Source organism: Microchirus variegatus (assembly GCF_963457635.1).
Source record: "Microchirus variegatus genome assembly, chromosome: 13".
Taxonomy (NCBI): domain Eukaryota; kingdom Metazoa; phylum Chordata; class Actinopteri; order Pleuronectiformes; family Soleidae; genus Microchirus; species Microchirus variegatus.
Window position 1 is genome coordinate 28,290,569 of NC_139814.1, and position 25,819 is coordinate 28,316,387.

General features: G+C 44.7%; 7 protein-coding genes across 7 annotated transcripts; 2 read left to right on the top strand and 5 right to left on the bottom strand.

Annotated features, from left to right (window-relative positions):
• The first annotated feature begins 411 nt into the window (after positions 1-411).
• LOC310936307 (uncharacterized protein) lies at positions 412-1,719 on the top strand. The gene is made up of 2 exons (XM_083900346.1): positions 412-678; positions 1,367-1,719. Exons 1-2 carry the CDS (start codon positions 416-418, stop codon positions 1,623-1,625), a joined length of 522 nt encoding a protein of 173 aa, XP_083756472.1. The 5' UTR covers positions 412-415; the 3' UTR covers positions 1,626-1,719.
• Positions 1,720-1,801: 82 nt separating this feature from the next.
• Positions 1,802-2,396, top strand: LOC310935720 (uncharacterized protein; the record flags this gene model as incomplete). Its single annotated transcript, XM_083899654.1, has 1 exon — positions 1,802-2,396. One exon carries the CDS (start codon positions 1,802-1,804, stop codon positions 2,297-2,299), a length of 498 nt encoding a protein of 165 aa, XP_083755780.1. The 3' UTR covers positions 2,300-2,396.
• Positions 2,397-8,905: 6,509 nt separating this feature from the next.
• On the bottom strand, positions 8,906-11,827 carry LOC310936297 (uncharacterized protein). The gene is made up of 3 exons (XM_083900336.1): positions 11,465-11,827; positions 10,955-11,268; positions 8,906-10,821 (listed from the first exon to the last, which is right to left on the bottom strand). Exons 2-3 carry the CDS (start codon positions 11,139-11,141, stop codon positions 9,332-9,334), a joined length of 1,677 nt encoding a protein of 558 aa, XP_083756462.1. The 5' UTR covers positions 11,142-11,268; positions 11,465-11,827; the 3' UTR covers positions 8,906-9,331.
• Positions 11,828-12,371: 544 nt separating this feature from the next.
• LOC310936305 (uncharacterized protein) lies at positions 12,372-15,066 on the bottom strand. The gene is made up of 2 exons (XM_083900344.1): positions 14,692-15,066; positions 12,372-13,545 (listed from the first exon to the last, which is right to left on the bottom strand). Exons 1-2 carry the CDS (start codon positions 14,693-14,695, stop codon positions 12,440-12,442), a joined length of 1,110 nt encoding a protein of 369 aa, XP_083756470.1. The 5' UTR covers positions 14,696-15,066; the 3' UTR covers positions 12,372-12,439.
• Positions 15,067-16,339: 1,273 nt separating this feature from the next.
• On the bottom strand, positions 16,340-18,588 carry LOC310936303 (uncharacterized protein). Its single transcript, XM_083900342.1, has 3 exons — positions 18,360-18,588; positions 17,899-18,152; positions 16,340-17,663 (listed from the first exon to the last, which is right to left on the bottom strand). The coding sequence occupies exons 2-3, from the start codon at positions 18,083-18,085 to the stop codon at positions 16,546-16,548; spliced, it is 1,305 nt and encodes a 434-aa protein (XP_083756468.1). The 5' UTR covers positions 18,086-18,152; positions 18,360-18,588; the 3' UTR covers positions 16,340-16,545.
• Positions 18,589-19,604: 1,016 nt separating this feature from the next.
• On the bottom strand, positions 19,605-22,300 carry LOC310936302 (uncharacterized protein). The gene is made up of 3 exons (XM_083900341.1): positions 22,127-22,300; positions 20,608-21,423; positions 19,605-20,030 (listed from the first exon to the last, which is right to left on the bottom strand). The coding sequence occupies exons 1-3, from the start codon at positions 22,272-22,274 to the stop codon at positions 19,642-19,644; spliced, it is 1,353 nt and encodes a 450-aa protein (XP_083756467.1). The 5' UTR covers positions 22,275-22,300; the 3' UTR covers positions 19,605-19,641.
• Positions 22,301-23,137: 837 nt separating this feature from the next.
• Positions 23,138-25,207, bottom strand: LOC310936306 (uncharacterized protein). Its single transcript, XM_083900345.1, has 2 exons — positions 25,043-25,207; positions 23,138-24,661 (listed from the first exon to the last, which is right to left on the bottom strand). The coding sequence occupies exons 1-2, from the start codon at positions 25,197-25,199 to the stop codon at positions 23,778-23,780; spliced, it is 1,041 nt and encodes a 346-aa protein (XP_083756471.1). The 5' UTR covers positions 25,200-25,207; the 3' UTR covers positions 23,138-23,777.
• Between the last annotated feature and the right edge of the window lie 612 nt (positions 25,208-25,819).

A 25,819-nucleotide genomic window follows, 5' to 3' on the forward strand; every position in this document is an offset into this window, starting at 1 on the left:
AGTCTCAGAAATGTGAATAAATGAAGACGTTTTTCTTTGACATTTAAAAAAAAATGATCACAACAAAGTGGACTTTAGATATTAATATAAAACTGAGCTTTATACACTTTTTATGTTAATGTTATAACCACGAGATATAACATTGTAAAAATACCATGAACCAACACGTGTACTTGTACTCTGTGTACTTGTACTGTGGTAAACACAGGCTCATGAATCCATGTTGAATATTGTCGCTGTAGACTCGTGTAATTCCCTCTTCGTCCTCCAGTCCAGCAGAGGTCGCCGTTCGCTCCCCGCGCTTGACTCACCGTCGTCGACGCGGAACTCCGTGTGTTTACTTCCGTCTCTGTCTGTCCCTCACTGTCTGTGTCTCCGTGTCTTTTGTCCGCAGTGAGAGACAAACAGCGGTCAAATGTGCGCCGTTCAGCAGCTGCGGGTCTCGGTCCATGAGCGGATCATCGCCGCCGCTGAAGACTTTCTGCTGCAGGTGAACAAAGAAGAAGAAAGAGCTCCAGTCCCGGCGCTGAGAGCGATGCTCACCGAGCGGCTAACGGCGGCGGCGGAGGACATCCTAGCTCTGTTTGAGGACACCGTGGAGGAGGTCTGCCGCCAGAGGGCGCTGCTCCAGGCCGTGCTGAAGCCCGAGGTCAGGCTGCTGCACACAGCAGGTCAGAGGTCAGAGGTCAGAGGTCAGGCTGCTGCACAGACTATTCACGTTTGTGTCAAACCAAAGTCACTCACTCTCCCACACCAAAGTCCATAGAGTAAACCAGTGATTTTAACATCACAGCACACAGGAGTTCACAGGAGTTGTTGATCCACTGCTGCCTCCATCACTAACTTACAATGACTGATTTTAAAATATTTACTTTAGACTTAACTCAGTGACACAAAGTGACCACACGAGGCAGCAGAGGACCAGCAGCTCCTGTGTCCCTGTGAGCTAAAATCACTGGTTTTCTCTATGGGCTTTGGTGTGAGAGCGTGAGTTACTTTGGTGTGAGAGAGTGAGTGACTTTGGTGTGGGAGAGTGAGTGACTTTGGTGTGGGAGAGTGAGGTAAAACAGATTTTAACAAAAGAATCACTTTATAAAATGTACGTCAGTTTATGACAACATTGTAAAAACATGTTCACTAATTAAAACGGAAGTTTGTAAACCACTCACTCTCCCACACCAAAGTCCATAGAGAAAACCAGTGATTTTAGCTCACAGGGACACAGGAGCTGCTGGTGTGTGTTGTAATAATAATAATAATGCATTTTATTTAGCGGCACCTTTCATGGCACATGTTCACCTTACAACAACAAAATAATAACAATAATAATAGAATAATAATCAGTAATGACAGATGTTATGTCCAGCAGCTGCAGCAGAGGTGGCGCCCCCCTGTGGACCAGGAGGACCTCAAGTGTCCACACATTAAAGAGGAGGAGGACGATGATGAGCTTCATCATCAGGAGAACAGAGAGGACTGTGGAGAACCACAACCCAACAGGAACTCAGGTCCAGAAGATTATCGTCATGGCGACTGTGAGTGGACGCAGTCACACAGAGCTTCTGAAACGTGTTCTCAGGAGAAACCGTTCTCCTGCTCCTACTGCGATAAAAGCTTCAGCCTGAAGGGGAACCTGAACAGACACATCAGAGACCACACTGGAGAGAGACCGTACTCCTGCACCGGCTGCAACAAAACCTTCAAAGACAGCGGCTCGCTCACGGCTCACATGAGGTGTCACACTGGAGAGCAGCCGTACACCTGCTTATTCTGTGGGCGGAGCTTCAGTGGGAGGGGAAACATGACGCGGCACATGAGGATTCACACGGGAGAGAAACCCTTCGGCTGCTCCGTGTGTGACAGACGTTTTCACGTGAAAGAACATCTCAGCAGACACATGAAGTTCCACACGGGCGAGAAACCATTCACCTGCAGCGTCTGTGGGAAGAGCTGCACTCAGAAAACAGACCTGAAGAAACACATGAGGGTTCACACGGGCGAGAAACCCTTTTCCTGTCCTTTCTGTGACAAGAGCTGCGCTGAAAAAGGAGATTTGAACAAACACATGAGGGTTCACACGGGCGAGAAACCGTTCTCCTGCAGCGTCTGCGGGAAACGCTGCGCTCAGAAGGGAAGTCTGAAAATCCACATGAGGATCCACACGGGCGAGAAACCGTTCTCCTGCAGCGTCTGCAGCAAACGCTTCACCGTCACCGGACATTTGAAAAGACACATGAAGCTGCACGCCGCCCACGCTCAGGGCAAAGGTCAACAGGAAGTAGATGCTGACGAGTCATGAACGCGTCGTGACGGAGCTTCTTTCACTGTCACACACACACACACACACAGGCCAGTTGATCCACTGCTGCCTCCTGTGGTCACTCTGTGTCACTGCTGCCTCCAACACTGAGTTCAAATGTCTTCCTTTGTCTCTTCAGTGTTTGATTGACCGATATGACACACAGTGACCACAGGAGGCAGCAGAGGAGCAGCAGCTCCTGTGTGGACTTTGGTGTGGCCGAGTGAGTTTAACACTGAGTCATGTGACCGCGCTGAAAACATCCTCAACATTAACCTTTTACTTTGGTGAAGAAACAAAGAAACTCAGAGTTTATGAAATCTGTGTTTGATTGATGACATCATCATGTTGGATTGATGACATCATGATGTTGGATTGATGACATCATGATGTTGGATTGATGACATGTTTGTACTGTAACCATGGTGATAGATGAATCATCTTTGATGATGACAGTAGGTGGCGCTGTGGTTCCTTTTACCTGTAAACAGCAGCTGGAGTTCAGTTGTGTTGTTTTATCACAGATTAATATCATTATTTATAAATGATCATTAAAAACAATTATTCGTTACAATAATGAATAACGTGTTTTATACACGAGCAGAAATAAATCAATAAAAACACGATGTTTGTATTTTTACTTATTTGATGTAAATGAAGTATTTATATTTAAATACTGTCTGGGACATGAATTCAGTGTATTTTCCCTCCAGTCCAGCAGGTGGCGCTGTTAATGTTCACACCACACTTTACTGCTGCGAATTATTTGTTGTTGTTTTTTTTCGAAGTTTGTCCCAGCGGTGTTTCCGTACCCAGCTGTCAAACCAAGATGGCGGACAGACACACGCACGCGCAGTGTCGATGCGGAGCCTCTGAGTCAAAGTGTCCCGAGAGACAAATGTCCTCAGTGTCTCTGCGCGAGGACAGACGAAGACTCTGCTGCGCGAGGACAGACACACGGACCCTGTCCTCGCGCAGACAGCTGCGGCTAACGGAGGCGGAGATGGACGGTGAGTGTGTGTGTGTGTTCGCGCGCGCGCGTCTGTGTGTGCGTGCGTGTGTGTGTGTTCGCGCGCGCGCGTCTGTGTGTGCGTGGGTGTGTGCACTGTGGTCAAATCAGCCGCACGTTTTTTCCTAGTGCGTGAATCTACTAACATTTACGGTAATCGTAATAAAACAGCAGTGAAGAGCTGAGTGACTGTGAGTCTTTATAGATTTATCCTCCTGAACTGAACATCATCATCATCATGATGGAACACAGTAAAAGTACTTGATATTATTCATACATGTACTCTATGAAGTACTTAGTTGAGTTTTGTATGAATCTATTGTATGGACTATTTATGGAAAATAAGCTTTTTATTCCATGTCAAATTTGGGAGAAATCGACTTAGTCTGAATCACAATTCCACGCCTTCACCCTTGTTTTTGCACGTTCATGTGAGTTTAGGTCTGTCTCATTTCTCATTAGGGTTAAAGGTTAAAGGTTAAAGGTTAAAGGACTAATCTGTAGAGTTAGGGTTAAAGGTTAAAGGTTAAAGGTTAAAGGACTAATCTGTAGAGTAACGTTTGAAACGAAGCTTCCTCAGGATCACACTTTTCGCAGCTTCCACCGCGTCATCTGTCAGTGAAGTTTGAAAGCTGGTCGTTAAAGATTCGCACAAATGTATATTCAGTATTTTAATGACAACAGTCATGTGTAATGATTGTATTGTGATCTTCTTCAATTGTCAACGGTGTTTCTGAATCACTAGTCAAGTTTGTTTTGAATTACTAGCTAGTCGTAGCCGGCGACTATCCCGGCGTTCCTTTCGTAAGTGGTTATGTAGCTGCTATCGCTATATGTGTGTGTGTGTGTGTGTGTGTGTGTGTGTGCGCGTGCGCGTGCGTGCGTGTGTGTGTGTGTGTGTGTGTGTGAACACTCCTCACAGATGTCGTTGTTTAACAGCTGACAGTCGTAAAAACAGAAAAATAGCTCAGGAAACAGACATAACTTGTGAAGACGTCATTTTTGGATTGTTACATCAACAACATCACATCAGCTTGTTGATGTAACAATCCACGAGCGTCAAGTCCGGACGACGTGATGACGTAATGGAGGTGTGTCTCATTTCTTAGGACGTTCTTAGCCCTAAACTCTATCAACTCTGTTTTGAGGGTCAAGGTGAACTCGACAAAGGAGAAGGGGGAGGGGCTAAGGGTGGAATTGGGATTCAGCCTTAATCTTGTCCTCTGTGAGGGATTTTGACAGGATTACTTCAAAGGTACACAGTAAAAGTACTTCATATAATACCTGCAGGTATTCTGGGGAGTACTTTGTTCACTAGTTTCTAGTTTTCTGTTCGTTTGTTCCTCTTTGAGTTTTCTGGTGAAATCCTCTGTAAAAACAAAGTTTTAAAAAATAGATAAATAAAAAACCATCCATAACGTCGGGGTTTTGTTCCGGGTTGTTGCTGATGATGATGATGATGATGATGATGATGATGATGATGATGATGATGATGATGATGATGTTCAGTTCAGGAGGATAAATCTATAACAACTCACTGTCACTCCCAGCTCTTCAGTGCTGTTTCATTACAATTAACGTAAACGTTAGTAGATTCACGCACTAGGAAAAAACGTGCCGCTGATTTGACCGCAGTGTGTGTGTGTGTGTGTGTGTGTGTGTGTGTCAGTGTTCACTCTGTAAAGTTCATGTTAGTTTGTTTTGAAATGACTCAGCACAAATGTATTCGTAAATGATCTAAAGTGTTTGTGTCTCCTGCAGACGTTCAGCAGCTTCAGTGGAGATCCAGTGTGAACCAGGAGGAACCAGAGCATCCTCACATCAAAGAGGAGGAGCAAGAACTGTCCATCAACCAGGAGGAGGAGGAGCTTCAGAGGCTGGAGGTGAAGACACAAGTGATTCAGTTCACTGACGTCTGTGTGAAGAGTGGAGAAGATGAAGAGAAAGCAGAGTCCTCACACTGTGGAGGACGAGAAGACTCTGGACATTTGTCTTCTGAGACAGACGTCAGTGACGGAGACTGGAAGAAGACCAGACCAGACCTGGAGTCTGCTTCACACCTGGAGTCTGCTTCACACCTGGAGTCTGCTTCAGAGAAAAGGCTTCTCACAGCGTTTCATTGTCTCCAGTGTGGAAAACGCTTTAAACACAACTTCAGTCTGAAGAGACACCTGAGAGTTCATTCAGGAGAGAAACCGTTCAGCTGCTCTGAATGTGGGAAACACTTCATCCACGAGGACAACCTGAAGTATCATGAGAAGAACCACACAGATGAGAAGCCGTTCAGCTGCTTCGGCTGCGACAAACGCTTTCACAGAAAGAGTGAGATGGTGAGACGTGAGGATTCACACGGGAGAGAAACCGTTCAGCTGCTCCGTGTGCGGGAAAACATTCATCCATAAGAACAACTTAAAGGGTCATGAGAAAATTCATACGGGAGAGAAACCGTTCACCTGCTCTGATTGTGGGAAAACATTTTGCCGCAAGAACGACATGGTGAGACACAAGAGAACTCACTCTGGAGAGAAGAAGTTCAGCTGCTCTGTTTGTGCTGAGAGGTTCAACAGGAAAGACAATCTGAAAGATCACGAGAAGATTCACACAGGACTGATTCTCTACAGCTGTTCTAAGTGCAGAGAAAACTTCAGCCAAAAGGAGGCGCTGAAGGAGCACGAGAAGATTCACACCGGAGAGAAACCGTTCACTTGCTCTGTGTGTGGTAAACAATTTCAACAAAGATCACGTCTGACCAAACACACGACCATTCACTCAGGAGAGAAACCGTTCGCTTGCTCTGTTTGTGGCAGCAGTTTCAACAGAAAGGGAAATTTGCAGAGACACATGACGGTTCACGCCGAAGAGAAACCGTTCACCTGCTCTGAGTGTGACAAACACTTTGTACATGAGGGTGATTTAAAAGAGCATGAGAAAGTTCATTCAGGAGAGAGAACGTTCAAATGTCCACGCTGTGACAAGACGTACACCAGGAAGAAGGACATGGTGAAACACATGAGAGTCCATTCAGGAGAAAAACCCTACAGTTGTTCTGTGTGTGGGAAAAGATTTATTGTGAAGAGTTATCTGAGCGATCATGAGAAGATTCACACAGGACAGAAACAGTTCAGCAAAACATTCATCAGAAAGAATGACATGGTGAGACACATGAGAGTCCACACTGGAGAGAAACCATACATTTGCTCTGTTTGTGGTAAACGGTTCATCCATATGAACAACCTCAAAGAACATGAGAAGATCCACTCAGGAGAGAAACCGTTCAGCTGCTCTGTGTGTGGAAAGAAATTCAGCTGGAAGAACGACACAGTGAGACACATGAGCGTCAACACCAGAGAGAAACCGTTCAGCTGCTCACAGTGTGAGGGAAGATTCAGTCAAAGAGACAGTTTAAAGGACCACCACACGGGGGAGCAGCCGTTCACCTGCATCCACTGTGGGAAAAAAATCCGTCATCGGAGTGAAATGATGAAACACGTCAGGGTTCACACAGGAGAGAAGCCCTTTGTTTGCTCTATGTGTGGCAGAAGATTCATTCACAAGAACAATCTCAAGCAACACGAGAAAATTCACACCGTGGAGAAAACGTTCAGTTGTTCTGAGAGAAAAGTTTTTATCAGAAATCAACTCTTCAGCGACACTCGAGAATTCACCTGAGAGTGAAACCCTTTCATTGATCTGAATGTGGTTCATGGTTCTGTTATAAGACGAGTCTGATGATTCACATGAGAACTCACTGACGCTCGGAGGGAACGTCCAACAATGAATCACACCCGGAAGAAAGTTCTGCAGAGAAACCTTTGATTTGCCACGTGAGGTAAAGGGTTTATTCATAAGAACAATCTCAAAGCTCATGAGAAGATTCACAGCAGAGAGAAACCGTTCTGTTGTTCGTTCTGTGGGAAAAGTTTCACACGACTGAGAAACGTTCACACGTCGATTCACACGAGAGAGAAAAGGTTCAACTGGAAATCACCAGGACTGGACCAGAACCACGAGGGGGTGGAGCTTAGTAACCATGACTCACAACTGGACCAGAACCACGAGGGGGCGGAGCTTAGTAACCATGACTCACAACTGGACCACAACCACGAGGGGGCGGAGCTTAGTAACCATGACTCACAACTGGACCAGAACCACGAGGGGGCGGAGCTTAGTAACCATGACTCACAACTGGACCACAACCACGAGGGGGCGGAGCTTAGTAACCATGACTCACAACTGGACCAGAACCACGAGGGGGCGGAGCTTAGTAACCATGACTCACAACTGGACCACAACCACGAGGGGGCGGAGCTTAGTAACCATGACTCACAACTGGACCAGAACCACGAGGGGGCGGAGCTTAGTAACCATGACTCACAACTGGACCACAACCACGAGGGGGCGGAGCTTAGTAACCATGACTCACAACTGGACCACAACCACGAGGGGGCGGAGCTTATTAACCATGACTCAGCAGTGAAACATAGTCAGACGAGAACATTGACTGTGACGGACGTTAAAATAAAGGTTTATTCTGCGTAAAATGTAGAAAGTGAAAACGAGGCTGAAGTGAGTGTTTGTCACTTGTTTATTGTTATATATATGTGTATATGTGTGCATATACACATATATATATATACATATATGCACATATATATATATTAGGGCTGGACCATTAAGGGATTTTAAATTGAAATTGGATTAATTTGTTATGATGATGTTAAAAAATGAATTTTTTCCTTTAACTTGAGTAAAAACGAAAGTCTACAGCTCTCAGCTCCTGTCCCTGTTTATACATACACACGTGTGTATATATATGTGTATGTATACATGTACATATACATGTATACATACACATATGTATGTATACATGTACATATACATATACATGTATACATACACATATGTATGTATACATGTATGAAAATGTTTTTTTAAATAAAGTAATTTATAATATTTTTTTCTGTTTCCTTCCAGAGTCCAAACCATGAAGAGGTTCATGAATGTGAGGGTGAATGAATGAGTGAGTGAGTGAATAAATGAATGATTAATTGGGTGAGTGAATGAGTGAATGAGTGAGTGAATGAGTGAGTGAGTGAGTGAATGAATGAATGAGTGAGTGAATGAGTGAGTGAATGAGTGAGTGAATGAGTGAATGAGTGAGTGACTGAGTGAATGTGATGAACCGTTGAACCAGATAAAATGACTTAGTCCAGTTGTTTGTAAATTCCTAGTTGTGATGGTTTTGTTATTGATCACATGACGACGAGGACCAATCAGCACACAGATCTGTGGACGTCCACTGAGACGAGGACGACCACAGCAGAGACGTGAGTAACATTCACCCTCACGTTAGTCTGCCAAATAATGAGCCATTCTCTCCACCCACCAAGTTAGTCTGCCAAATAATGAGCCATTCTCTCCACCCACCAAGTTAGTCTGCCAAATAATGAGCCATTCTCTCCACCCACCAAGTTAGTCTGCCAAATAATGAGCCATTCTCTCCACCCACCATCAGGAGATAGTTATCAGTGCTGCCCCCTGTCTTCTGTGAGGATCAACTTCACCACATCAATAATTGTTATCAAACTTGAGTTTTTTCACTTTTAATAAACGGCAAATAAATCAAAATAAAAACAACTGTGTTGATGTTTAACATAAAAGGTTCAAATGTGACGTTAGAACAGAACGTTGTACTGCAGATATTTGAATATAAAAACATGAAAACAATCCAAATATCACAGATGATGAATACACGTCATACTGTATATATTTATGTATATATATATTTATATATATATACATATACATATATATATATATGTATATACATATACATATATATATATATATATATAAACATTTCTGTTTATTAATGAAGAGGAAATACTTTATTCCACGTCATTAAAACAACAAACAGTGGAAATGTCGTCTTCATTATATGAAAATGACACAGTCAACACTTTCTGTCTGATCCAGGTTCTGGTCCTGGGTCCCAGGTTCTGGTCCTGAACTGTCTCCCTCTCTCAGATCAGCCACAGTTTGTCTCCGTGGATCTTTTGGTGCGTCTTCATGTGACTCTTTTGTCTAAATCTTTGTCCACAGTCACAAACAAACAGTTTCTCTCCGGTGTGAATCTGTTGATGTGTTTTCAAATTGCTCTTCTTTATAAATCTTTTCTCACACTCAGAGCAACTAAACGGTTTCTCTCCCGTGTGAATTTTTTCATGTTTCTTCAAATCACTTTTTATTCTGAATCTCTTCCCACACTCAAAGCAGTGAAAGGGTTTCTCTCCTGTGTGGATCTTCTCATGTTCTCTCAGATTGTTCTTTCGACTGAATCTGTTTCCACACTCAGAGCAAATGTACGGTTTCTCTCCCGTGTGACTTTTTTCATGTTTCCTCAAATTGTTCTTTTGACTAAAATGTTTCCCACACTCAGAGCAAACATATGGTTTCTCTCCTGTGTGACTCTTCTCATGTTTCCTCAGATCACATGTGAGTCTGAAACGTTTCCCACACTCGAAGCAAATGAACGGTTTCTCTCCTGTGTGGATCTTTTCATGTTTCTTTAAATCACTCTTTAGTCGACATCTCTTCCCACACTCAGAACAATCAAACGGTTTCTCTCCGGTGTGAATCTTCTCATGTTCCCTCAGATTACCCTTTTGACTGAATCTTTTGCCACACTCGGAGCAGGTGAACGGTTTCTCTCCTGCGTGATTCTTCTCGTGTAACTTCAGATTGCTTTTTTGATTAAATCTTTTCCCACAGTCAGAACAACTGAACGGTTTCTCCCCTGTGTGAATTTTCTGATGCGTCTTCAGATGACTCTTTTTTCTAAATGTCTTACTACACTCGGAGCAGCTAAACGGTTTCTCTCCTGTGTGAATTTTCTCGTGTAACTGTAAACTGCTCTTTGCAGTGAAGCCTTTACCACAATCAGAGCAAATAAACGGTTTCTCTCCAGTATGAATTTTCTCATGTTTCCTCAAATAACCCTTTTGACCAAATCTTTTCCCACAAACAGAGCAACTAAACGGTTTCTCTTTAAAATGAGAGTCCTGGTGCGTCTTCAGAAGTGACTCGTGATCAAATCCTTCACCACATTCACAACAGATGAGTTTCTCCTCAGTGTTTCCTCTCACTTCACTGATCTCTGTCCAATCGTCCTCATTGTCTTCACTTACAGAAGATTCTTCACTGCTCTTCTTCCAGTCGTCGTCACTGTCTTCAGTCTCAGAAGAGTCTTCAGTCTGGTCCTCAGGACCACGTGGACCTGGTCCTGGTCCTGGTCCTGGTCCACAGTGGTCTCTGTTGTCCTCAGTGAGACTGTGATGATGAAGATGTGAGGACTCTGGTTTCTCTTCATCTTCTTCACTCTTCACAGTCACAGCAATGATCTCAGCCTCCTCCTCCTGTTTGATGCTCATTTCCTCCTCTTCCTCTTTAATGTGGCGGCGCTCTGGCGCCTCCTCCTGGTCCACACTGGAGCTGCACTGCTGCTGCTGGACGTCTGCAGGAGACAGATGTTAAATTAGTGAAACAAAGGGTGAATAAAGTGAACAGTTGTGCTCTGGAAACTTAAAGCTGCTCTATTGTTGTCTGGAGAAATATTGTTAGAGTCACAACTTTGTGCTTTGACTCACCTTTGAGCTGGAACTTGACTTCAGGTTGACAAACCATCTCCAACAGTGTGTCCTGATGCTTCTTCACCTCTTCCTGTGATTGGACGATGTTTCTGCTCTGATCTTGTCTCTGATAGAGGACGAGCTGCTGCTCACTGTCTGCTTCTGCTTCCATCTCATGACTTTCCTCATGATCACCAGTCAACATCAAGATCTCAGCTTCACGACAAGCTGCTCTCCATCCTGACCTCTGACCTCTGTACGACCTCTGACCTCTGTACGACCTCTGCTTCTTCTTCTGCTGCTCACTGAGGACGACCTCTGTCCTCTGAGATCTGAAGGAGACAAAGTTAGTTTATAGTGAATAAGACGTTCAGATCTGACCTTTATTTAAACCACACATTCATTAGAACCAGGTTTTGTCTCCATGAGGACTCTACTGGACCTGAACAAGCTCTGTGTTTACATCAGAAAAAAGAGGCTTTTTAATTATTTGTAAACAAACGTAAACAAGATGGCGGAGAGACTCACGCATGCGCAGCAGGACCAGGTCTGTGTTCCGCAGTGAGAGAGAAACAGCGCAGAAAAACAGCGAAATGTCCGCAGTGTAGCGGACTGTGCTGCACGAGGACAGACAACAAGACCACGAGACACGGGGGGTCCTGTCCCCGTGACCCCGTGTCCACGAGAGCGGCTCACCGAGCGGCGAACGGTGGCTAACAACAGCTAACGCTAACGGTGGCTAACAACAGCTAGCGGTGGCTAACAGCGGAGGAGACAGACGGTGAAGCGGAGGACGAACACAGAGGAGCGGGTCAGAGGTCAGAGGTCAGGCTGCACTCAGCAGGTCAGAGACAGCAGCTAACCTGCGCTAACGACGTTAGCCGCTGCTACGTGCTGCTAACCTGGTCACGTGACGCTCTCTCCCCCGCCCCGCCCTCTCTCAGTCGTCGTCATGGAGACCAAAACCTGGTTCTGACGTCATTAGTGAGTCTCTGTGGTTAAATTAAAGGTTCATTCTGTCATAAATGTGATGACGTCATGATGAAGGAAACATGGTCCGTTTTATATATGACGACAATAGAGATGGCTTTTCTAGATGCTAACGGCTGTTAGCTGTTAGCTGACGTCATTTCCTGTGTCTCATGTGCATTTAAAGAGACAGTCAGTGAAAATCAGGTGATTGAACTTCTGTGGTTCTTCTTCTTCTTCTTCATCCTGAAACATCACACACACATTCATGAGGTTAGCTTAGCTTAGCTTAGCTCAGACTATCATAGTTCTACTTTAATGTAAACATCGTTATTGACTTTTTCACTAAACTGTTGATCGTTTGATTTGATTTGTAATAAAATAATCAGTTCAACAAAGAAAATAACACAATTCTTCAGTTTTGATTTTGTTTCATGAAAATGAGAAACATTTTGTCTCATGAATATTTAATCAGTGATTTTTAATAGAATATCACTATCTTGTCACATATTACAGCATTTACATCAAACGTCTTCAGATTTTCCCAGAATTCAAAGCGATGGTTGGATGTAAAACCATGACGACGTGGACTTTGTCAAACTTCTCTGTATGAACTTTCTGGTGATTGTTCAAATCAAACCTTCGACTGTATTTCTTGCCACAGTCAGAGCAGCTGAACGGTTTCTCTCCCGTGTGAGTTCGCTCGTGTTTCCTCAAATTACACTTTTGATTAAATCTTCTCCCGCACTCGCAGCAGCTGAACGGTTTCTCTCCGGTGTGAATTCGTTTGTGTGACTGCAGACGGTTGTTAGCGGTGAATCTTTTCCCACACTCAGAGCAGCTGAAGGGTTTCTCTCCTGTGTGAATCTTCTCATGTTTCCTTAAATCACCCTTTTCACTACATCTTTTCCCGCAGACGGAGCAGCTGAAAGGTTTCTCTCCTGTGTGAATCTTCTCATGTTTCTTTAAATCACTCTTTCGACAACATCTTTTCCCACACTCAGAGCAGCGGAAGGGTTTCTCTCCACTGTGAATCTTCTCGTGTTTCCTTAAATCACTCTTTCGTCTAAATCCTTTCCCACACTCAGAGCAGCTGAAGGGTTTCTCTCCAGTGTGGATCTTCTCATGTTCCCTCAAAGCTCGACTTTGAAAAAATCTTTTGTCGCACTCGGAGCAAACAAACGGTTTCTCACCGGTGTGAGTTTTCTTGTGACGCCTTAAATCACGTTTTTGAGTAAAACTTTTCTCACACTCGGAGCAACTGAAGCGTTTCTTCTCATGTTTCATCAGAAGTTTCTCACCAGCGTCTCCTCTCACTTCACTGCTCTTCTTCCAGTCGTCGTCACTGTCTTCAGTCTCAGAAGAGTCTTCAGTCTGGTCCTCAGGACCACGTGGACCTGGTCCTGGTCCTGGTCCTGGTCCACAGTGGTCTCTGTTGTCCTCAGTGAGACTGTGATGATGAAGATGTGAGGACTCTGGTTTCTCTTCATCTTCTTCACTCTTCACAGTCACAGCAATGATCTCAGCCTCCTCCTCCTGTTGGATGCTCACTTCCTCCTCTTCCTCTTTAATGTGGCGGCGCTCTGGCGCCTCCTCCTGGTCCACACTGGAGCTGCAGAGCAGCAGCAGCTGCTGGACGTCTGCAGGAGACAGAAGAGACATTTAAGACAACAATCACGTTACATTTGTGACAACAACAAAGTTTTATGTGTTTCCTTCTGACAAAGATCATCAGCTGCTTTTTAAATTCTGATTAATCATTTTCCAGGATGACATGTGATGGACAGGTGACATGTGATGGACAGATGACATGTGATGGACAGGTGACATGTGATGGACAGGTGACGTGTGATGGACAGATGACATGTGATGGACAGGTGACATGTGATGGACAGATGACATGTGATGGACAGGTGACATGTGATGGACAGATGACATGTGATGGACAGATGTCATGTGATGGACAGGTGACATGTGATGGACAGATGACATGTGATGGACAGATGACATGTGATGGACAGGTGACATGTGACGGACAGGTGACATGTGATGGACATGTGATGGACAGGTGACATGTGATGGACAGGTGACATGTGATGGACAGATGACATGTGATGGACAGGTGACATGTGATGGACAGATGACATGTGATGGACAGGTGACATGTGATGGACAGATGACATGTGATGGACAGGTGACGTGATGGACAGATGACATGTGATGGACAGGTGACATGTGACGGACAGGTGACATGTGATGGACAGGTGACATGTGATGGACAGGTGACATGTGACGGACAGGTGACATGTGATGGACAGGTGACATGTGATGGACAGGTGACATGTGACGGACAGGTGACATGTGATGGACAGGTGACATGTGATGGACAGGTGACATGTGACGGACAGGTGACATGTGATGGACGTGTTGGCTCCACCATGACCCTGTGATCGTGATGTGGAGGATGAATTAATGAATTTCCCATGATGCATCATGTTCACATGAGTCTGGTGTTTGTTTGACAGTAAATCAAATCCAGTTTGTTCTAAATGTTCAGAATCATTAACATCTTATTATTTAAAGTCATCTGGACGTGAGATGAAGTCATGAAGATCATTTCATCATTTCATCATTTCATCACTTCATCATTTCATCACCTTAACCACAACCTCATTAGAACCAGGTTTTGGTCTCAATGAGGACAAAACTGGACCTGATCAGAGTCTGTGTTTCCATCAGAAAACGAACAACAAATTATAAACAAACAAGATGGCGGAGCGACTCACGCATGCGAGGAAGACACGGCTCCAGTCACCGAGCGGCTGCCTGTTGCTAACGGGGGCTAACCGTGACTAACGGCGGCTAACTAACGGAGGCTAACGGCGGCTAACTAACGGAGGCTAACGGCGGCTAACTGTTGCTAACGGATGATAACTGCTGCTAACGGGGGCTAACCGTGACTAACGGAGGCTAACTGCGGCTAACTCTTACTAACGGAGGCTATACGTGGCTAACGGAGGCTAACTAACGGAGGCTAACCGTGGCTAACTGCAGAGGAGATGAAGACAGAGAGGAGCAGGTCAGAGACAGCAGCTAACCTGAGCTAATGAGGTTAGCCGCTGCTACATGCTACTAACTTGGTCACGTGACTCGCTCGTCCTCCGTTGGTCACGTGACTTTCTCGTCATGATAAACATGTTATAAAAAGATCACATTAACGTCGTTAAGACGCAGATGTTTCAAATACAACTGTTTACTTTATAAACTATAAATGTGTCCGTGACACGTGACACTGTTAATGATCACAACTTTATTACAGTTGTTGTGTTACGTTGTAATGACACGGTCTGCGGCGCCCCCGTGTGGTCATTAGGAGGATTACTGTATTCACTGCATTCCTTGTGTTTAGTTCAGTTACATGACTTTAGAACATACTAATGTGTATTTGTGTGATTCAGGAAACACAACAAACACACAGTGTTCCTGTGAGAGAGCGACAAAGAAGGAAACAACAACAGGAAACAACAGGTAACACAACAGGAAACACAACAGGTAACACAACAGGACACAAACACAGTGTTCCTGTGAGAGAGCGACAAAGAAGGAAACAACAACAGGAAACAACAGGTAACACAACAGGAAACACAACAGGTAACACAACAGGACACAAACACAGTGTTCCTGTGAGAGAGCGACAAAGAAGGAAACAACAACAGGAAACAACAGGTAACACAACAGGAAACACAACAGGTAACACAACAGGACACAAACACAGTGTTCCTGTGAGAGAGCGACAAAGATTAAAGAAGGACACGACAACAGGTAACACAACAGGAAACAACAACAGGAAACAACAACAGGTAACACAACAGGTAACACAACAGGAAACAACAGGTAACACAACAGGACACAAACACAGTGTTCCTGCGTCAGAGTCGTCCTGATGTTTTTTGTTAAATGTTGAAGAGGATTTTGAAGTGTGTTTATCTTCATCTACAGTTGGACGTTGTCGTCTTTGTCGCACACTCACGACTCTCTCTGACCAATCAGAGGCCGGCAGTCTGATGACATCACACGTTAGCATGAGCTCAGCTAAACGTCGTCAGGTTCTGAAAAAGCTGATCTGTGACTGTGGTGGGAAATCCATTCATGTATGTATATATGTGTATATGTGTCTATATATATTTACACAGTAGTGCTGTCAAACAATTAAAGTCAAAGTTGAGTCACATTTTGATCTTTCTTGTTAAAAACAGTAAAGTTTATCATCAGATGTTTTTATTGAAAACAACATTAACATGAACAGTTTTTCTCATTAGAAAAGTCCTTTATTTTGTTGTTTTTTAATGCGTTTAAACTGACAGCACTAATACACACACACACACACACATATGTATATATATATAAAACTGTTATATTTGAATTATTCTGGTTGATCAACTTAACGTTTCATTCATTGTGATAATGAACATCATTAAAGTCATGCAGTAAATGAAGCCTTTAATTCTCACTCAGTTTATTATTGAACGTCATCATTTTTCTTTTGTTTCAGACTTTTATTTTTTAGTCCGAACAGCTGATTGTTTTCACACACACACACACACACACAGCTCCTCAGCAGCGCCCCCTGTAGGCAGAAACTACTTGTCTCCTGCGTGACTTTTCTCATGCGTCTTGACGTGACTCTTTTTAATGAAGCGTTTGCCACAGACAGAACAACTGAACGGTTTCTCTCCTGTGTGAAACTTCTCATGAGTCATCAAATCACTTCCTCTCCTGAATCTTTTCCCGCAGACGAAACAGTGGAATGGTTTCTCTCCGGTGTGAACCTTCTCATGTTCCCTCAGGTTCGTCTTACGACTAAATCTCTTCCCACACTCAGAGCAGACGAAGGGTTTAGCTCCAGTGTGAACCTTCTCATGTTCCTTCAGATTAGTTCTACGGCTAAACTTCTTGTCACACTGAGAGCAGCCGTACGGTTTCTCTCCTGTGTGAACTCTCTGATGAGTCTTTAAATGACTCTTTTCTCTGAATCTTTTCCCACACACAGAGCAGCTGAATGGTTTCTCTCCTGTGTGAACGGTGTGATGCATCTTCAGATTACTCTTTTTCAGAAACTGTTTCCCACACACGGAACAACAAAACCTTTTCTCTCCTGTATGAATCTTCTCATGTTTCTTTAAATCCCCTCTTCGTCTACATCTTTTCCCGCACTTGGAGCAACTGAATGGTTTCTTTCCACTATGACTTTCTTCATGTTCCTTCAGATTATTCTTACAACTAAATGTTTTCCCACACTCAGAGCAACCAAATGGTTTTTCACCTGTATGGATCTTCTGATGTTTGGTCAAACCCTCTTTACGTCGACATCTTTTCCCACAGTCAGAGCAACTGAAGGGTTTCTCTTTACACTCATGTTTCTCACCAGTGTCTCCTCTCACTTCACTGCTCTTCTTCCAGTCGTCGTCACTGTCTTCAGTCTCAGAAGAGTCTTCAGTCTGGTCCTCAGGACCACGTGGACCTGGTCCTGGTCCTGGTCCTGGTCCACAGTGGTCTCTGTTGTCCTCAGTGAGACTGTGATGATGAAGATGTGAGGACTCTGGTTTCTCTTCATCTTCTTCACTCTTCACAGTCACAGCAATGATCTCAGCCTCCTCCTCCTGTTTGATGCTCATTTCCTCCTCTTCCTCTTTAATGTGGCGGCGCTCTGGCGCCTCCTCCTGGTCCACACTGGAGCTGCACTGCTGCTGCTGGACGTCTGCAGGAGACAGTAGAGACACTTTAATGAAAACAGCGGTGATGGTCAGACTGAGACCTGAACGACCTGATGAGCTTCATGTGGAGCTGAGTGTCATCTACATAGAGTTTCACTAATGTTAAATTAGTGAAACAAAGGGTGAATAAAGTGAACAGTTGTGCTCTGGAAACTTAAAGCTGCTCTATTGTTGTCTGGAGAAATATTGTTAGAGTCACAACTTTGTGCTTTGACTCACCTTTGAGCTGGAACTTGACTTCAGGTTGACAAACCATCTCCAACAGTGTGTCCTGATGCTTCTTCACCTCTTCCTGTGATTGGACGATGTTTCTGCTCTGATCTTGTCTCTGATAGAGGACGAGCTGCTGCTCACTGTCTGCTTCTGCTTCCATCTCATGACTTTCCTCATGATCACCAGTCAACATCAAGATCTCAGCTTCACTACAAGCTGCTCTCCATCCTGACCTCTGACCTCTGTACGACCTCTGACCTCTGAGAGACAGATAAGAGGACGTTCATGTTACATGTGATATTTCACATATTTATACTGATGTTTACCTTTGCTTACTATATAATATATATTATATAGTAAGCAAAGCAAATGTATAGTATATACGTGTGTACATATATGTGTATTTATATATATATATATATACACATATATGTACATTCGCTGTACACACACACACACGCTCTGACCTGCTCCTCTGTCTTCACCGTCCGTCTCCTCCGTTGTTAGCCACCGTTAGCGTTAGCTGTTGTTAGCTGTTAGCTGTTGTTAGCCACCGTTCGCCGCTCGGTGAGCCGCTCTCGGGGACACGGGGTCACGGGGACAGGACCCCCCGTGTCTCGTGGTCTTGTTGTCTGTCCTCGTGCAGCACAGTCCGCTACACTGCGGACATTTCGCTGCTTTTCTGCGCTGTTTCTCTCTCACTGCGGAACACAGACCTGGTCCTGCTGCGCATGCGCGAGTCTCGCCGCCATCTTAGGTCAGATCACGTTCGAGATTCCAGAAAATTACCGATTAGTATGTTGGTCTGGTCTGGTGTGGTCTACAGGTCTGGTCTGGTGAGGTCTACAGATCTGGTCTGGTGTGGTCTACAGATCTGGTCTGATGTGGTCTACAGATCAGGTCTGGTGTGGTCTACAGATCTGGTCTGGTGTGGTCTACAGGTCTGGTCTGATGTGGTCTACAGATCTGGTCTGGTGTGGTCTACAGATCTGGTCTGATGTGGTCTACAGATCAGGTCTGGTGTGGTCTACAGATCTGGTCTGGTGTGGTCTACAGATCTGGTCTGGTGTGGTCTACAGATCTGGTCTGATGTGGTCTACAGATCTGGTCTGGTGAGGTCTACAGATCTGGTCTGGTGTGGTCTACAGATCAGGTCTGGTGTGGTCTACAGATCTGGTCTGGTGTGGTCTACAGATCAGGTCTGGTGTGGTCTACAGATCTGGTCTGGTGTGGTCTACAGATCAGGTCTGGTGTGGTCTACAGATCTGGTCTGATGTGGTCTACAGATCAGGTCTGGTGTGGTCTACAGATCAGGTCTGGTGTGGTCTACAGATCTGGTCTGATGTGGTCTACAGGTAAAACAACACCTTGACATTAAAGTCATCATATTCTTTAATAAACAGATAAACAGTGACTCAGTGTGAAGAGTTATCATATGTTCTAATAAAGAACTACATTTCCCAGCATGCTCTGGGGTCTATTCCAGTCTGATTGGAGTGATCTTCTCTTTATTTTCATACAAAGATCATTAACAACTGATCTCAGTGATTTCAACAGCTTTTCATTCAATTCATGATTTCATATATATTTATATTCATTTGTTTGTTTCTTGTGTCGTGCAATTAATGAACAAACAACATCAAAGATTACAGAAATAATAAAGGAACATATTATAAAAGATAATAAAATAAAATTAATGACAGGAAGTGATAAAAAAAAATAATTTAAGTTTAATGTTCACTGATGTGATCAGTGACCTGTGATCAGTGACCTCTGACCTGTGTCACAGCTGTGTTTCTTCAGTTGTTTCCTCCAGCTGAAGCCCTGCCCACAGAGGTGACAGCAGAATGGTTTCTCCCGGGTGTGAGTGACCATGTGCTGACCCAGGTTTCCTCTGTCTCTGAAGTGTCGTCCACAGACGGAGCAGCCGAACGGTTTCTCTCCAGTGTGAGTGCGTCTGTGTTTCCTCAGAGAATCTTTGTATCGCAGGATTTTCCCGCACTCGGAGCAGGGAAACACTTTCTTCTTGCTCCGCCCCTCCTCCTCTGTCACCGTGTCGTCATTGGTGACTTCAGTCGGTGACCCTTGACCTTCATGAAGCTGCGAGGAGGCGTGTTCACCGACACAAAGATTCTCACCTGAGGAAGAGACGATATTCACGACATTAATGAGCAAAGGAAAAAGACGCTGGATATTAGCACGCTAACCATAGCATGGAGAGCACAGGGGGTGGAGCTAAAGTTACTCAGAGCACAGGGGGTGGAGCTAAAGTTACTCAGAGCACAGGAGGTGGAGCTAAAGTTACTCAGAGCACAGGGGGTGGAGCTAAAGTTACTCAGAGCACAGGAGGTGGAGCTAAAGTTACTCAGAGCACAGGAGGTGGAGCTAAAGTATTGGTGGAGGTGGAGCTAAAGTTACTCAGAGGAGGTGGAGCTAAAGAATTGGTGAAGGTGGAGCTAAAGAATTGGTGGAGGTGGAGCTAAAGACAAAACTTCTTTGTTTAAAGTCGATCACGTCGTGTTTTTATTTCAACATTTCATTAAAAGAAATCTTTGAGGTTCACCTGTGACCACCAGGGGGCAGCATCTGTCAGTCTGTTAGCAATAGCAGCTACATTTTGACAAAATGACAAGTCATTGGTCCTCAGAGCTCCGCCCCCCAACTTCAGTCAAATGTTGTTTTGTAAACACGACGACGTGAATATCGTCCTCTCACCCGAGTGAAGTCTGGCGTGTTTTCGTAGCTGGATTCTCCACGTGAAACGTTTCCCACAAACGTCGCAGCCGTGCGGTCGAGCGCGACCGTCGTCGCTGACGTTGGTTTCTGTTTCCGACCAATGAGACGCCTCGTCTTCGCTCAGCGGTTCTAAATGTCCGTCTGGACCGGAGCTCCCGCTGGGTTCTGGTCCGGCCTCGTGGTCGTGACCCTGATGAAGCTGCGGCGTTTGGTCGTAGTCGTCTTGGACGCCGCGGCAGCCGCGCAGGTGTTTGCGTAGCTGATAGTGAAGGATGAAGCGTTTGTGACAGAGTCTGCAGCTGAAGAGCTTCTCACCTGTGTGTGTGGGCATGTGCTGCGTCAGGTGGATCTTCTGGACGAAGCTCTTCCCACAGACGGAGCAGCTGAACGGTTTCTCTCCGGTGTGAAGCCTCATGTGAGTCTTCAGATTAGAGTTCTGACTGAACTGTTTCCCGCACTCAGAGCAGCGGTGAACTTTGTCACATCGTCCGTGTGATTCGCGTCGAGTCGTCTCCGTCCAATCAACGCTGACCTCGGTCTCAGAGACTTTGAACAAGTCGTCCTCAGAACCTGGAGCTGAGGTTCTGTTCGCTTCTTCTTCTTCTTCTTTGTCCTCGCTGAGACTCTGATGATGAAGCAGAGTCCACTCAGACGTCTCCTCGTCTTCTTCGCTCTTCACAGGAACAGCAGCGACGGCAGCAGCTTCCTCCTGATTGGTCCACAGCTCCTCCACTTCCTCTTTGATGCGTGGACGCTCAGGCTCCGCCCACCACTGGTGCTGCAGCTGCTGGACGTCTGCAGGACAAACAGACACAAACACTGATGACTCAGCGTTTCAAAGAGTTTTCAGTTTGTGTTTAAATGTAACAGACAAACAGGAACAATGTTACAGACTGGACCTCTAAACAAAAACACAGGAGACCACAGGAGGGCGATCATGTCTGCGACAGGAAGACTGTCGCTCACTTCCTGTTTACGTCACACGTCGAGACTGTCGTGAGTTTTTTTTTATTTATTACAGTTTTTCCACAACTGAGTCGTTTTGAGAATTTACATTTGAAGAGTTCAGTTATTTATGTTCTTTTCTAGTTTTCTATCCTCTATTATCAGTATTATTAATATTATTATTATTATTATAATACTATAACCAAACCTAACCCTATCATAGGTCAGTTTTTATTACTGAGTTCAGTTGAAGTCTAAATAAATGTCTAAATGTCTAAGTTCAAACTGGAGTTTCCTGCCGTCGCCATGGCAACAGTGAGCAGCGTCACGTGACTCACGCGACAATGAAGGGAAAAACTGCTTTAACAGGAGATTCTGTTTGTGTTGTTTTTATCAATAAAGTTGAGTTGAATTTCATGACTTTGTTTCTAAATAAAACCGCAATTCAAACAGCTGTTAGCAGCTAACGGCTAGCTGCCGCTAACAGTAGCATTTACTGCAAGTGTGTGCGCATTTCCGGTGTTAGCTAACTGTAGCTTAGCAAGGGACAGACCTCGCGCCGCGAACAGTTCTTTGAGCACGCGCCGCTTCATCTCCTCTTCAAAGTCGCCGATGTTTTGGTCTAAATGTGCGCAGATTTCATCCACGGCCGCGGTGAGGCGCTGCCGCACGAAAACCTTCAGACTCACGAGCGCCGACATTTTCTCTCAAACCGTCACTGTCAGACATGAACGCTCCACCGGAAGAGCGAGGCCAGCCATCACTTCCGGGTCACTCTTCAAAATAAAAGCACCACCACAGACCCACTGAACCAAATTGTGTGTGTGTGTGTGTGTGTGTGTGTGTGTGTGTGTGTGTGTATGTATATATACATTATATCCCGTTTGCTGAATTAAATGATGAAATATAACAGTATATTTTTCTGTTTCCATTCAAAGTATATGTTTATATTGTGTGTACACAGTACATATGTGTGTGTTTATATTGTGTGTACACAGTACATATGTGTATGTGTGTGTGTTTATATTGTGTGTACACAGTACATATGTGTATGTGTGTGTGTTGATATTGTGTGTACACAGTACGTATGTGTGTGTTTATATTGTGTGTACACAGTACGTATGTGTATGTGTGTGTGTGTTTATATTGTGTGTACACAGTACGTATGTGTGTGTTTATATTGTGTGTACACAGTATGTATGTGTGTGTGTTTATATTGTGTGTACACAGTACGTATGTGTGTGTTTATATTGTGTGTACACAGTACGTATGTGTGTGTGTTTATATTGTGTGTACAAGTACAGAGCACAGTTTTCATTATGAAGTTTTTCATATAAGCAGAAAAACTGCATCAGTGAAAATGTTTTTAATGAACAGACTTATTTACATTTGTAAATACAGGGTTGTGTTGTAATGTGCAGCTTCACCGCTAGATGTCGCTATACAGTCGTCTATTGCTTCATGGAAACATCAGAAACACAACAGAAGAAGACATTTCCTCACAGACTTACATACAGACCAGTGAGTCGCCCCCTGATGGACACTCAAGAGAATACAGGTTTTCTGGCCCTGAAGAACGACGTCTATTAAATACATATTATTATAATAATTATAATTATAACATACACTGTGTTTAACACGGTTAAACTGTAGAAACACTGTAGATTCACTTTAACACTTCACATGTAAATGAACACATGATTATTCAGTAACTTTGAAGCATCTGTCGTCACTTTTTAATGTTATTATAAATATGTTATTTTTAATGTTATTATAAAGAACTACAGACAAAGACATGGTGGAGGACATGGAGAGGACGAGGACATGATGGAGGACATGGAGAAGACGAGGACATGGAGAGGACGAGGACATGATGGAGGACATGGAGAGGACGAGGACATGGAGAGGACGTGACTGAGGTGAAGACGGTTTATTTTAACTCGTCGAGTTCATCTTCAAACAAACCGAGGTTTAGGGAAAACGTTAAAGTGTCTTCATGTATTTAAAGTCGGGGACGCTATCGTTAGCTGTTGACCAGGAAGTGCTGACTCCGGATGCTAACGTCAGCGTCGCTAACATCGCTGATGCCAAGTAAGTTAAATTATGGTGTGTGTTTTTTACTGCGACGTGTAAACGTTCTCCAGGCAGTAAACATCAGCTGCATGTTCAGTCTGTCACCAGGGGGCAGTGTTTCTCGTCTCTCTTCACTGCGCGGCGTTCCCGCCGTCACACTTGTGTTTCTTCAGCTGAACTTTCCAGGTGAAGCGTCGTCCGCAGGCGTCGCAGCCGAAGCGTTTCTCCCCCGTGTGAATGACCATGTGTTTTCCCATGTTCCCACGGTCTCTGAAGTGACGTCCACAGACGGGACAACCGAACGGTTTCTCTCCCGTGTGAGTACGAAAGTGTCTCCTCAGTGAGTCTTTGGAGCCGAACGCGTCGCCACATTCGGGGCAGATCACCTGCTTCTTTCTGCCCCGCCCCTCGTCCGTGACCACGCCCCCCGGCACTTCCTGGCCGTAGAGGTGGGAGGAGGAGGAGGAGGAGGAGCCGGCGCAGAGACGCAGGTGTTTCCTGAGCTGATAATGCAGAGTGAATCGTTTGTGACAGACGCTGCAGCTGAACATCTTCTGAGCGCTGTGCGTGGACACGTGCTGCAGCAGGTGGATCTTCTGCACAAAGCTTCTGTCGCACAGCGAGCAGCAGAACTTCTTCTCTCCCGTGTGAATCTTCATGTGCGTCTTCAGGTTGGAGCTTTGACTGAACTCGCTGCCACACTCTAAGCAACGGTGCGACTTCCCGCCGTGTCCGTGCGACTCGTTTCCTGTGTGCGTCGTCCAATCAGAGCAGACGTGAGGATCTGGAGCTCGATGATGAAGCAGGAGTGGAGCTGAGGTTCTGGCTGGTTCTGCTCGGTTCTCCTCGCTGTGACTCTGACCGTGAAGATGAGATGATTTAGGATCCTCCTCCTCCTCCTCCATCTTCACAGTCACAGCGGTGACGTCGCACACAGCAGCTGCTTCCTGATTGGTCCACACTTCTTCCACTTTCATGTGGCGGCGCTGTGGCCCCTCCTGCTCCTCTCTGCCACCTGCAGGTCAGGAAGAGAAACACACTTTCTCTCATGTTTGAAATTTACCGATGAAAACATTTCAGCCATAAATGCTAACTGTAGCAACCGCAGCAGGCAGCTAACTGCTGTACAGTGGAGCTAACAACTGTTTCACTGAAGCTAACAACAGTAGTTCACTGAAGCTAACTAGAGCTAACAGCATGAACTCAATCTAAATGGAGTTTAAAATGTCTGAAACACAAAAACACCAAAGACGCATCAAACTTTATTCTCTGAAGCTAACGGTTAGCGGCTAAACAACAACTGGAGCCACCGAGCATCTTCTTAGCTAACTGTGGCTAACTGTGGCTAGCATAATGACCGGCCTGTCTCGCGGACGTCGGGACTCGAACACCTGACCTGAGATAAAAAGCCCCGGGTCTGGAGCGTTCAGCTCGGGCTTCAGTTGTCGAATCATCTCCGCCTCAAACTCCGCGATGGTTCTTTCAAACAGGCTGAAAATGTCCTCAGCGGCCGCGGACAAACGCTGCTTCACCGCCGCTCTCAGCGTCTCCATGTTCTCACTGTAACCGCCTCCTGCGTCTCCTTCTGCCGCTACCGCTGTCGCCGCACACCGCTGCAGCAGCGCCCCCAGCGGCCGCCGCCGGGAACATCGGTGAGACAAAAACATCATACAATACTATGTCGTCCACAATTTAACAATTAAAAAAGAAAAAAAAAATCTAATTTATGACGACATAGAATAGTATGACGTTTTTGTCAAACTTTGGACCAAAACATTTTTTTGCAAAAAAATTGTCAGATTTTTGGAGGAAATAGTGTAGTATGACATTTTGCTTGATGACATAGTATAGTATGACGTTTTGGTCACATTTCAGACCAAAATTTTGTTTTAAAAAAAAATGGTCAGATTTTGGACGAAATAGTGTAGTATGACATTGAGGTGGACGACATAGTATAGTATGACGTTTTGGTCACATTTTGGGCTAAAAAAAGAAATTAAAAAAATTATCAGATTTTGGACGACATAGTATAGTATGACGTTTTTGTAAAATTTTGGACCAAAAGTATATATATATTTTTTTTAAATGTCAGATTTTGGACGAAATAGTGTAGTATGACATTGAGGTGGACGACATAGTATAGTATGACGTTTTGGTCACATTTTGGGCTAAA

Excerpts from the sequence above, each read along its gene's own strand:
- LOC310936303 (XM_083900342.1), bottom strand. The coding sequence starts at position 18,085 with ATGTTGACTGGTGATCATGAGGAAAGTCATGAGATGGAAGCAGAAGCA. Across the intron at positions 17,664-17,898 it reads AGTCAAGTTCCAGCTCAAAG|ACGTCCAGCAGCAGCAGTGC; the intron begins GTGAGTCAAAGC and ends TGTCTCCTGCAG.
- LOC310936306 (XM_083900345.1), bottom strand. The coding sequence starts at position 25,199 with ATGGAGACGCTGAGAGCGGCGGTGAAGCAGCGTTTGTCCGCGGCCGCT. Across the intron at positions 24,662-25,042 it reads CCCGGGGCTTTTTATCTCAG|GTGGCAGAGAGGAGCAGGAG; the intron begins GTCAGGTGTTCG and ends CCTGACCTGCAG.
- LOC310936302 (XM_083900341.1), bottom strand. The coding sequence starts at position 22,274 with ATGTCGGCGCTCGTGAGTCTGAAGGTTTTCGTGCGGCAGCGCCTCACC. Across the intron at positions 21,424-22,126 it reads AGAACTGTTCGCGGCGCGAG|ACGTCCAGCAGCTGCAGCAC; the intron begins GTCTGTCCCTTG and ends TTTGTCCTGCAG. Across the intron at positions 20,031-20,607 it reads ACACGCCAGACTTCACTCGG|GTGAGAATCTTTGTGTCGGT; the intron begins GTGAGAGGACGA and ends TCTCTTCCTCAG.
- LOC310936297 (XM_083900336.1), bottom strand. The coding sequence starts at position 11,141 with ATGTTGACTGGTGATCATGAGGAAAGTCATGAGATGGAAGCAGAAGCA. Across the intron at positions 10,822-10,954 it reads AGTCAAGTTCCAGCTCAAAG|ACGTCCAGCAGCAGCAGTGC; the intron begins GTGAGTCAAAGC and ends TGTCTCCTGCAG.
- LOC310936307 (XM_083900346.1), top strand. The coding sequence starts at position 416 with ATGTGCGCCGTTCAGCAGCTGCGGGTCTCGGTCCATGAGCGGATCATC. Across the intron at positions 679-1,366 it reads CTGCACACAGCAGGTCAGAG|CAGCTGCAGCAGAGGTGGCG; the intron begins GTCAGAGGTCAG and ends TGTTATGTCCAG.